General features: G+C 41.3%; 1 protein-coding gene across 1 annotated transcript; it reads right to left on the bottom strand.

Moving 5' to 3' along the window:
- Positions 1-81: 81 nt before the first annotated feature.
- On the bottom strand, positions 82-12,261 carry parp2 (poly (ADP-ribose) polymerase 2). Its single transcript, XM_011486025.2, has 17 exons — positions 12,077-12,261; positions 11,642-11,851; positions 9,343-9,477; positions 9,172-9,239; positions 7,478-7,528; positions 7,147-7,243; positions 6,973-7,048; positions 6,793-6,895; positions 6,565-6,718; positions 6,347-6,485; positions 6,216-6,279; positions 5,990-6,124; positions 4,795-4,922; positions 4,619-4,718; positions 4,388-4,486; positions 1,988-2,112; positions 82-688 (listed from the first exon to the last, which is right to left on the bottom strand). The coding sequence occupies exons 1-17, from the start codon at positions 12,147-12,149 to the stop codon at positions 529-531; spliced, it is 1,917 nt and encodes a 638-aa protein (XP_011484327.1). The 5' UTR covers positions 12,150-12,261; the 3' UTR covers positions 82-528.
- Positions 12,262-12,356: the final 95 nt, after the last annotated feature.

Here is a 12,356-nt window from a genome sequence, read left to right as displayed (position 1 = left end):
TTCCATCATTTCTGCTGTTCCAGCTGTAAACTCCTTAGTTCACCTGTGTTGGAGTGCAGAGACGTAAAAATGAAGAGATGATGGATATTAAACTGTTTTTATTAATGCAAGATTATTAGCACAGAAAAGACAAGATTTCATTAAGATTTTCAACATTTTACATTCTTTCTAGCTGATGTTTCCATGCAGCATCACTCAGAGACAAATGTCAGAAAAATCTGGTTTATTACTGAACAAGCAGACCCGAATCTGTGTACGGATGCAGATAATCAAACACAACTAGATGTAAGCCACCAATCAAATGAGAGCAATCACTCACACAAACAAACCCTAAGAGTCTGACATTGACTCCAGTTCAGATCCACAAGTGATTCTAGTTCATTTTTAGGTGGAATGGTATGCTTGCACCCAATTGTTTGAACAGAAAACACATTTGCCTTGTGCCTGGCAGCTTTATATTATGCTGGACTTCTCTGTAAATGAATCATAAGTTTGACCAGACGCTGAGCGTTCACAGGTGTTTCCGTTTCACCACAGAGACGAATAGTTGAACTGGATGCGCAGCAGGTACCTCATGCGAGTCTGAGCTGGACTGTAAACGATGAACTCGTTGTAGAGGAGGGAGTAACCGCTGCTGTTAGCCGCTCCCGTTTTCACTCCTGGACCCATCGGCACCGTCACGCCATCCCTGAGGACAAAACGCCAACAAAGATTCACGGGAAATGTTCAAAAAAAGACTCATTTCTTTCACAACGTTCCCACTTCAAATCTAAAACAAAATGCAGCTTCTGGTAACAAGCTAGAAGTTTTCTATCATTCTGTATTTTCAATATTTCATCAGAAATGTAAGTGAAGAAAGCCTCCTGGACTGCATTTTTGTAAATCCCTTTAGACCTCCTCTGAACTCCTCAGGACTATTGATGTGGTAAAACATTTTAGGCTCAAACTTAATTTAAGCTGCAGGAGCTGCAATCACATCAAACGAAAGTTTTCCAGTTTTTAAAGCTGTTCAATAACTCACAATCATATCAGTTTACTATGTGCAAATGAATGTTTTTGGTGCTTTTAACATGCTCTTGTCACATGACATACATCGAGAAAAAATTAAGCTCAAAATTGCATTTCGAGTATTTTTTTACTGAAGTCGTTGTGAATCCAGAGCAGATGAAAAAATCCTGTTAGATTTAGAGATTATTTGTGACGCTGGATGGGCTACAAGCTCCCTGCATCAAACTCCCAGCAACTGCGAAGGGAAGTGGGGGCGGGGTTGCTCCGTGCCTACAGTCCAACACTCCAGAGGTGAATTTCTGATGAACTTTGCAGAAACTGCATCCTAGAAAATGACAGGTTGATTGAATTTTTGGGCTAAAAAAAAGCATAAACATAATTAAAAGACCATTGAAAATAGATCAAAAGATGGTCGGATCAGGACTTTAAAGCAATTTTTAAAACTTTCTGTTCAATTTGAAGCCAAAATGCTGATCAGATATTTTCCTTAAAGTCAGCAGGAGCATCAGTGAAGTATCATGTTTTAGTTTTGCATCCAAAGTAGGGCGATTGTCAGCATAAATGGACACAGAACATCAATAACAGCAGTTAAAAGCACAAACACTGCTTTAGAAAGAAGAAGGAATCTCAGCCCGTCAGAGGCTGAGTCCCTGCAGAGCAAACGGGCTCCAGCATCAGGAAGCTTCCTCCATGAAAGCAGATGGAACCTGGGCCTCCCCATCTGCACAGTCAGCATAAACACGACGATGGTGCTTCTGTGCTTCATGCTCCCGTACAGATAAAGCCTCCCTGATGCAGAGGAAAGTGCCGGGGCTGAACCACAACACTGACGATGAATCGCAGCCTTCATAACGGTAAATAACAGATGCTGCAGGAGTTTTAATGACCTCCTGGAATTAGCAAACGTCCCCGACAGCGTCAGGACTTTAGTAGAAACAGCCGGTTTATGTAATGTGTGGATGTAAGGAGACCAACTAACAGAGTGACAGAGTTTTTGGGGTCAGGCGCCGTCTGTCCCAGGCCCTTGGTGCTGTGTTTTCCTGCAGGGAGATTATTGGCTTCATAGTCTGCATCCAGCAGCTCGTTGCAGTCTCCCAGAGCAACCTGCAGTAACACACAAAGACACGACAAACATGAGGGAAATATACGGAAGAATGACATCATGATTCAAAGCCCCATTCATCTGATAGGCGGTTCTTCCAGGCTAAGGAGTCTCAAAGCGCCATCTACTGGTAGGGATGTGGATCGATAGGGTGGCGATCCAATCCGATTGGCAAATCAACAATTCACAGATCAAACCACAGTTTTACCTTTTAAAATATTAATTCAATTCAATTCAATTTTATTTATATAGCCCAAATTCAAAACAACAGTCGTCTCGATGGGTTTCTTACCGGTAATTGTAAGGTAAACATCCAATCAAAGGATCATAAATGCATAGAATTCAATAGGATAATACTAAAACTTTAACTAAACAGACTAAACTAAACTGGCATCCCTGCACTAAGACCCCTCTTCTCTGTAAGGAAAAACTCGTAAAAAAAACGGATTCCAGAAAAAACGAAGAAACCTCAGGGGTGCCCACATGCAGGAGGGATCCTCCCCCAGGACGGACAGGCGATTTACCAGAACTCATAGAGAGGAATTAACTTATCTAACTCTACAACTACATATTTAAAGTCCAGCAGATGATCTTCATCCAGCCGGAGTTGGGGGACGGCTGGGGGCGCAAGACGAGCTGGAGAGAGGAACCACAGCCAGGTGTAGGAGCAGGAGCAGAGGCGAGGTACTCGGTCAGGTTATGTTGGAACAGTCACTATATGGATGTCTTTTTGGACGTATAAACATTTAAATATTACATATTTAATCACCATCACTTGAAATCCAAAGATTGAACAATGTCCCACTCAAAAGTTGTTCCGTCTTCAGCCATAAACAAACATGAACACCGATGTTGTTTTGGATCATCGAAGACCAACTTCTGAAAATATCCTCCAGCTTTTCCAGTAGATCAGGGGTGTCAAACTCTAATTCACAGTGGGACAAAATTAGGCAGTGAAGTAAAGTTACGGGCCAAAGTCAATATTCACTGAAAAATGATCTGCAACTGATAGGTAATGTTTAACCTTTTCATATAGTGTCTGTTATGTTATATTCTTTCATAACAGCTGAGTTAGCTCCACACTCAGACAAACAGGTCTGTCTTTATATTCATGAACAGATAATCTGAAAGCTCCTGTCGTCCATCTTTTGTTTGGCCATTTTTGTGGAGGTGTTTTGACTGTGCGCCAACATAGTAGCAAAGCATTGTGGGATTTGTAGTACTAGCGGATGTGGAACCACTTGAGTCAGCCAATCAGTAGCAAGCTAGTCAGAGGGAAGTGGAAAAAAGGCAGGGGTAGGCCTTTGGAGGACCAGGGTTGGCCAGCCCTGCTCAAAAAGGTCCGTAGGTGTAGGACTGTGACGATAACCGCATCACCGCAGTTTTTTTTTTTAATTAATTTTTTGTTGTTGTTGAAAGTTCTGCAAATGGTGCGTGATTGGAACTATAATAAACACCTTAAACACGTTCATCTTTGCTGATAATTGACTTTTTCTGCTAGTCCTGTGTTCAGACTTCAAGGGTTTCCGGTGGGAAACCTTTTATTACTGTTCTCCTTCACTCCCCGCACCCGCCTGCGCTGCACGCGTCTGTCACTGCCTCTTAGAGCTGCACGTGGCACGCGCTCACTCTAGTACTTACACACACACATCCTCATTCTACAACAGAAGTTTCCGTCTTGCGAGGAAATACAACACATTTACTGCGTTCTAATTATTCATTTCCATTGTAGTCATTTCCGTTACAAGCTTTTCCACCATGCTAGCAGACGGTCACATGACATCACAAGAGTTTCCTAAAAGTCCTAATTTCATTTTCATTGTATTTTTTATTCAAATTGTCACCTATATTTCAAACAAAATCCTTTTTTCAGAACTTATTTCAGTAAACTGAAAGTCAGTATAATTTCTTTGCTTCTACTAGCAACACTATTATTTTAAAGATTTAGATTAAAGATTATTTACTTCTGGTGACAGTAGTGCATTCGGTTGGTTTAGTTTCTATACTCAAATCGGACATTATTCTATCATTGAGAAATGAGAAAAATGTATTGAAAATGTATTTACTACTACTATATTTATAAGGATCGCAGCAAATCAGCAATCCCAGATGACACAAATATTCTTCCTGAATATTTCTGGAACAGATCCCGGATATCTGAGTATTCGGATACTCCTTCCAGCCTGCTGGTGCACTTTGTAATTCTCTTTTGGCGGCGGTCTTCAAAGGAACAAACAAATGTGAACAAAGAGGACTGAATGGAAGAGTCCAATTCACCTCACATAGAAGCAGCAGGCCCACATGGTTGCTCTGGTTGGCGAAGCAGTAGTTGGCACTTTTTGATGACATGTCAGCAAAGTAGATTCCTTTACCAAACTGCATGGAAAAAGAAAGAATTGTAGGTTTTAATGGATCAAAATGATTTAATCCAAATCTGGAGAATTCTCTCAGAATGGGAAACAGAAACAGGACAAAGGTGCAGCATCTGGATGCTTCCTCTTGACATACCATATACCCTGTGACAGGGGCCTCAGGCGGGGCCACTCGGAGGCCCTTGCTGAGGATGCCCACCCAGTTTGAGAGCCGGGAGCCGTGCCACAGCAGAGTCCTGGAGCACGGACATGCAGGTTAAGTTGGAGGAATACGCGACGGTTCTTAAAGGATCCCGTCAGAGTTTTCCTGACCTGTTGTGCAGATCTGAGAGGAAGCTCTCACTCTCCCCGTCTCTGTCCACTGAGAAGATGTCCAGCACCGTCATGCCGTAGTCCCGGTGGGTGGGGGCATGAGTGGACTGCAGGTACTTCTCTATCACCTTCACAAAGACAAGAGGGAAAAGTTGAATGTTCTTGGGCCATTTTATTGATGAGGGAGGACATAAATAAAAAAGATTAAGCAGAAAACTGAATTTCGCAGTATTTCTTTATCTAAATTGTTGTAAATCGGGAGGAGACATTTGAAAAAGATGATATTTGTGACGTAGAAAATACGCTGGGAAGGCCTCAAGCCTGCTCCTCTCCATTCTGATGCATCCACTTGCAGAAAAGCAGATGCATTAATGTCTTTGCTATAGCCTTCCAGTTCTTCCCATTTTTCAATTCAACTCAATTTCTTTTTATAATAATACAACAAAAGTCGCCTTAATGGGCTTCATACCGGTAATTGTATATTGAACATGAAACCAGAGAGAACATAAAGTCATTGGTTTGTTTTTCTGTTCTCTCTGTCGGCTGATTGAAGAGATGATTGTCAGGAGAGGCTGTCGTAGATAAAAGACAAAGAACCTCCACTGTGAAAAAGAAGGCGGCCAACTATGCAATTACACCTCAAGCACTGGTCCTTCAATGGGTTGTGCTGCTTTCTTCGTGACATCTTCAGGATCCCGGTGTTGGTTACCTTGTTGCGACTCGTCCTGCTGCCTGTAGTGGACTGAAGTTTGGGTTTGTGACGTCTGAGCTGGAATCTGGATCAGAGCCATAAAGCTGGATCGCTACAATACGGCTCGCTCGCCGATGTTAGCTTGGAGTGTGAGGGGCCGTAAGCTAGTGGGAGAGCGCGTAAACGGATGGATGTCGGGAAGTAGGGGCAGGCTGACTGCACCTACAGTACTGCCCAAAACTCACAGGCAAATTTCTAATGAACTCCTGCCGCTCTGCAGAAACTATGTCCTAGAAAGGACAGGGTTTTTGATTTAGTCTACAAACGGCGTAATCATATTAAAAGTCCTCTGGGAACGCTCTTAGAATGGATCAAAAGCTGATCAGAGTGGGACTTTAAGCAGTATAATGAAGAACTCCTTGAATTTCCTCTCCCCCATGACCTCCTGTCCTCGTTTTGGCGCTGAACACACGGTCGATCCTAAAGGTTTGGATTGAAGCTGACCTTGAACTCAGAGCTGGTGGAGTCCAGCGGCTGCAGGTTACACTTCAGAGAGTGGTAATGTCGGTCCAGAGGATGCTCCTCACTGTCTGCGCTGGACTGGACCATCTTCACTGCGATCTGGATGTCACTCAGCGCCTTCAATAGCAGATGATCCGATCGGTCATAAAGCCATAGCTCAGCCTTTAATGCTTTGTTTAAAACCCCTTTTTTTACAGGGATAACTCACCTCCAGCAGGGAAATCTTCTCCTTCAGCTCAGCATCTGTATGGATGACCGGAGGAGGTCTCAATCTGAAATCAGAGGGTTTTCAAGAAGTTGCTCCCCATCGTGCCTCATTCAGGTAGGCTAATCTCATACCCAAAGTCATGTGGGATGCGTGTGTAAAACTGGTTGCATGCTTCCAGCAGGTCCCGACTGCTGCCCTTCCTCTTTAAGCACTCCTCGATCTTCTTCAGCGCTGCATAGCCCGCACGGATCTGTTCCGAAGTCAGCTTGCCTTCATGCAGAAAGAAGAAAGGTCTCAGAAATCCTGAGCACGTCAGAACAAAATTCCACAATTTTAGCTTCAGCCGAACCAAGAGGAGCTTTCCGTGTGTCGAACTTCATCTCCAGCACACACTCCTCCATGGCTTTGAGGTCACAGATCAGCTCCAGGAGAGACTGAACCTTTGGATCCAACTTGCAGCTCCTCTTGTTGGTAGCAGCATCCACCACTGTGGTGTTCTCCTCCTGAAAAAAGTGGTTCATGCATCCCTGACTGAGGAAAAGACCTTCAGACTCAAAACACGTGTTTTTGTTTCAACCTTCTCATTGGTGCTGTAGTCCATAAACACCATGTCATACTTCCCAGCCACTTTCACAAAACTCCCCCGCTGTTCCCACTCATTCCTGGTTTTATCAAAGAACCTGCAGCAAAAGAAGTTGGTTTAAAGTCATGGATGCAGAACTTCTGGAAGGCACACAGCTCAGTCAAAGCCTCTCACTTCTTCTTGAAGATGTCCTTGGCCTTCAGCAGATCTCCACCACACGCCGTGAGGCTGTTCTGGCCCACTTTGCCCACTGTGGAAGCAGCAAACCAAAGGAGGACAGTAGCTTCAGAGGAGCTCTGTTGTGACAATCACACTTCCAGGAATCAGAAACAAGCAGAGTGAACTGGCCTCTGCCCCATCGCATCCACACGCTGAAGGACTTGGAGCTGTCGTCCTGCAGAAGCTGGATCAGGTAGAACTTATTGTTGTTGAACTGAAGGTTTGTCTGCAAAAGAAGACGACAACTTCTGTTAGCTTTCATTTTATAACTAGATCCAAAGTGTGCTGCAGCTTCATTAACAACACATTTCTTGTATTTCTCAGAATGCTGCATAAACTGGGAAAAAATGTTTCAAACAACAATAAAGGTTTTTTTGTTTAGACATAATTTTGCCCTTTTGGGGTCACGTTTTGTTCAGGTGGAGCAATAAGAGTGAAATGAGGCGGAGAAACGTTTTACCTGGTTCAGCATCACATCATAGACGATGCTTCCTTCACTGTAAACATGAGCCTGAAAGAGAAACACCAGGTGGAATAACTGCTGAACCCAGCTAAATCCCAGCTAAAACCTGAAATAGTTGACCAGCTCAGTGGGACAGTGGGTAGAGTGTCTGCCCTGTAACTGGAAGGTCAGGGGTTCAAACCAAAGACGACTAAGTGTGTGACAGATAGTGGGACTTTAACTTTAAAAGCTGGACTGGAAGTCCCACTCTGATTTATTGTTAGTCTTTCCAGTGGTCTTTGACTCATGATTAGGCCATTTTTAATCCAAATTTCAAAAGCCTGTGTTGCTGAGCAGGAAGCTTGTGGCCGGCCGATTGCAGTGTCACAGCTACAAGCAAGAGTTACTCAGAAATGCAATTTAATTTTATTTACAAATATCCATCATCATCAAAACACTTTAAAAGAAAGTTAGACCTGTTTTGTTGGGTCATTAAAGAGGTTAGGTCCACATATATATCTTAGTTTGGCGTGAACACAGCAGGAAGACAAACTCCGTGTGACATGATGTGTGAAGCAGCAGTTAGCCTGATCCCTGTCATAAAAGTAAAGCTTTAAACATAAGAAAGAAACTATATTGACTTTAGTTCCTAAAACTGTGTTGTTGATGAAAGCTCTTCATTTCAGTTCCACACAGTTTCATGTCTGAAACCAAATGCTGCAGACTTCAAGACCCACTCTGGTGAAAATGGTGTTTCTGGAGTTTCGAACATGTTCTTGTGGCTACTAATGGAGGACATATACAAACAAAATTAAGATGAACATTGCTTTTATGACTATTTTTTATTGAGACAAAAAAAATGCTATTTGAAAAAGAGCTTAGTTCAGTAGAAAATATGTTGGGTGGGCCACAAGCCCCCTGCTTCATTCTGATGCATCCTGCAGACAAATAGATCCATGAACGTCTTGAGCTGGAATCTGGATCTAAACTGTACGGCTGGATAGATCCAATATTGCTCGACATTTTTGTTGCACCGTCAATGTTGGGTTGGGGGTGTGGAGGGCTGTAAGCTAACAGGATCGCATGTAAACAGATTGATGATGGGAAATGGAGACAGGCTTACTCTGCGGCAACAGCCCCGTCCACAACTCAGAGGCAAATTGCTAATGAGCTCCTGCCTGCCGCTCTGCAGAAACTACGTCCTAGAAAACAACACAAGCTGTTTGATATTGGCTAAAAACAGCAGAATCGTAATTAAAAGACCACTGGGAACGCTTTGAAAATGGATCCAAAGAGGATCAGGGTGGGACTCTAAACCCTTATCCTGATGAACTTCACAGAGACTAATGTGAATGATCTCAGTAGCAGCAATAAAAGGAGTGGCTTCAGTCCCCAAAAGAGAAGAGAATGATGCATTAACCCTGTTATTCAAACACTCAAACAAGTGGGTTTAGTTTTAAATAAAAACACAAATTTTGGAGGATTTTTTGTTACTAAAAAGCTACAAACCCGATTTCTGTGCATCTCCATGGTTCAAGCTTCTTCACCAGGTACAGTCCCTCATTTAGTCTATATATTGTTCAAAGACCTATGTAAACTAAGGGAACACAGTTCTGTTGTGAATAATCGACCGGACGTGTTCAAGGGCATTTAAGGGTGGAGTGAGCTTCATTAAAAAAGGTTGCAGATGTCAGGAGAACACAGAAAAATACCTTTCCGAGTTTGGCGTTGCATTCAGGGTCCACTGGAGCTCTGCCCTTCATCACCACCGTCTTCACAACTGTTTTCAGGAAAACACCTTTTCTATGAACAGATCCATTCACTTCAAAAGCTGCAGACGGTTGTTTTTTAGTGACACATGGCCACAACAACAACAAGCCTACCTTCACTGTTTCCTTCTTGGCTTTTTGCCTGACTCTTGCTTCGTCCTCTTCTTTTCTTCGTCACAGGTTGCTCCTCTGTCTCCTCCTCTTCCTCTTTAACCTGGACAGGTTGTGGTTCAGCTTCATTTAAACTGTCTTTATAAGAGAAAGACAAACATGGGTGTTGAGTATTTGTCCTGTGGGTGTTTCTATGATGTCAGTTATAACTTCAGGCTGATTAACCGACGTCACACTGGAGAGTTTCTAATGATTTTCAAAGGGAGGAAATGGATTTCTTTTCTGTAAAACAACAAAAACAAAGATTTCACACAGTTTTTTACCTCGAAAATAAAAGGAAAAGAAAGAGGAAAACATACTTTTCTGCCCCTTTAAAAAATTCTTAGAAGAAAGCAAAAAGAAGAGTGAATAAAAGAATTAAAGGAATTAAAGGTTTCCTGGAATGAAGCAACACGGTTCATTGATGGTATTTTTTAAACAGTTCTTTTCTAACACGTGTTTTTGAAGGTGATTTGGTTTCTTTAAGTGATTGTTTTATATCTTGACTCCTTGATTGATTGAAACACATCCTTCCTTTGTTTCTGCTTTAAATTTAGGCAAAGAGTAAATCTCACATCCTTTTAAGCCATAAGTCCTTTTTTTGTAAAATCTTTTTTTTGTATATTGTGTAGCAGACAATTCTGATATGCTTTATGCTGTAACTTTAAAATACTTTGATCAACTACGACTTGATATTTTTGGCTTACTGGATAATAGATTGGATGGATCTCTGCATATACTGTATGAGATTATTCTTATTGCTTTTCTTTTTTTTTTTTTGTAGGACTAAAGTTTAACTTAAGTACATAAGTTTAAATGCGTTTCCCCAAATTGCAATACACTAATTTAGATATGGATTGAGGAGTAAATGCAGTGCTTCATCATCCAGAGGTGACTTAACTTGATGAAACAAGTTAACAAGTTTTGTTTTGAGATTATTGACATGGCATTTTCACCCTCGTCATTGATGACATCCAGAAACCTCATTTCCATCTCTCCATCAATTTTAATACCATAAATTTTTCAAGTACCGGTACAATATTTAAGTTTGTGTCTGTTGTCATGAAGGATTTTTTTTTTTGCAGCTTAGTGATAATTTATTTACATCAAACCACTGTATTTTCTCCTCTGCTTGGACTGCTTTCTATATTATTACCTACATGAAATAGTGTTGTGTCATCAGCAAATAAATTACATCCGAATGGCTGATGTGCTGCTTCCAGCTCAGTTTGCTGTCAATAGGAATTTCTGTAACGATTGAGACATTGTTTATTTTTATTGACAGCTCTGCTTTAATATTATAATTAGCAAAAACATTACTTTTGTTTTGTCTAAATTCACAAATGTAATCCATCCATACGGGATGCCGTTTGTAAAGTGACAAAGTCAAATATTCACAGCAATTTTTTGGTTGTTTAGTTTGTTTTAGGAGGAAAAAAACAGACGTCCTTTTCCAAATGCATATTTTCACCTTTTAATTCACGTATTTATAAATGTTACATTTACTAACAAAATATTTAGTTTGCAAGCTAAATATTTCATTTAAGTTAAGTATTTTTTCTTTACAAACTAAATAGTTAATCTACCAAAGGACTAAAGGACTACCAAAATAAAAGCTGGATTTGCTCTGTCTCTGAACTGATTCTCGCCAGACTTGTAGTCCATCATGTCCTTGAGCTTGACTGATTCAAGACATGCAGGAGAAAATGCAGGAAGCGACAGAAAATAAAAAGTTACGAAAATAAGAAATTCCCACCAATCAGTTCAGAGAAACCTGTTTTTTTTCTCCTGAAACAGGCTAAATAACCAAAAATATTGCTGTCAATATTTGACTGTAGCTTTACAAACTACACCCCATTCATCCATGCTTTTATTTTACTTAGTTCTGGATTTCCCACATTACGGAGTTCCTTATGATTGTCTGTAAACTAACATGTATTTGTATCTTCAGCAAATAATATTGGTTTTAAAAGTTTTGAAACATTAAATATATAATTTATGTAAATATCGAATAGCAGAGGGCCCATAATTGATCCTTGTGGGACACCACAACTAATTTCCTTTGTCTCAGATGTAAATTAGTTGATTTTGACTATTTGCTAACTTTACTGAACTCGTTTCTTTAAGAGTCGTTTTGAATTCTGCCTAAAACTTAGTTTGTTTAAGACAGAAGAAAAAAGAAAGACAACTTTTGTTTCTGACTGAATCTCTCACATACAAAACCTTGGATGATGGAGGTGTGTTTTCTACCTTTAAAACATACCTGGTTTCACAGTCTGACTGCGAATTTTCCTTCGGTACTTTGTGACAGGATTGATCTGGACCATGTTCTTCAGATCCACCTCGTATGCGGTGCCGGAACCCGCGTTCAGAGTGACGGCCGGTGTTCCCGCAGACAGAGCCGAATCCAGCAGGGCACACGCCGCCGGCGGGTATGACTCCCACCGGCCTCCGTCCCCCTGCCACTGCCATTCTAGCATCAACACAGAATACCTGTTCACGCAGGTGCCGCTTGTTTCACACGCGCAGACATCCAAGTCTGACGCCTTTTTCTCACACACATAAGTCTCAATAAGGCACTGTATGGTTTTTGAACCGTAACAAAGCATTTTAAACAGCGTAAAACACGAAGACTAGAGTCTAGTCTAGACATGTTCAGTTTATCTGAACAACTAACTTGTTTCACATCAACACAAACCTGTTATTGACTCCATGTCTTCGTTTTTTGGCAAACTTTGGTTTTTATTCATTGAACCCCTAGTTCGCCTCATGTTGTAAACTAGATAGAAAACAGAAGAACAGAATGGAACAATGATGAGACTGTGGAGCAGGGCGGGAAACTTTTTTCGAGCGATGTTTCCTAGTCGGACATGTGTTAAGGATGTCCCGCGGCCAAAGATCGTTTAGGCATACAGAAGCTAACTCGTTTATCAAAATGAGAATTAAATAGTGACATCGTTCTAATCTAAACCATAACA

Source organism: Oryzias latipes, chromosome 17 (genome assembly GCF_053564925.1).
Source record: "Oryzias latipes strain Hd-rR chromosome 17, Olatipes_Hd-rR_3.1".
NCBI lineage: Eukaryota > Metazoa > Chordata > Actinopteri > Beloniformes > Adrianichthyidae > Oryzias > Oryzias latipes.
Note: the sequence above shows the minus strand (reverse complement) of the source record. Positions and strands in the feature narration are given on the sequence as shown.

Excerpts from the sequence above, each read along its gene's own strand:
- parp2 (XM_011486025.2), bottom strand. The coding sequence starts at position 12,149 with ATGAGGCGAACTAGGGGTTCAATGAATAAAAACCAAAGTTTGCCAAAA. Across the intron at positions 7,049-7,146 it reads GTGGATGCGATGGGGCAGAG|TGGGCAAAGTGGGCCAGAAC; the intron begins GCCAGTTCACTC and ends CTGCTTCCACAG. Across the intron at positions 6,896-6,972 it reads AAGGACATCTTCAAGAAGAA|GTTCTTTGATAAAACCAGGA; the intron begins GTGAGAGGCTTT and ends CTTTTGCTGCAG.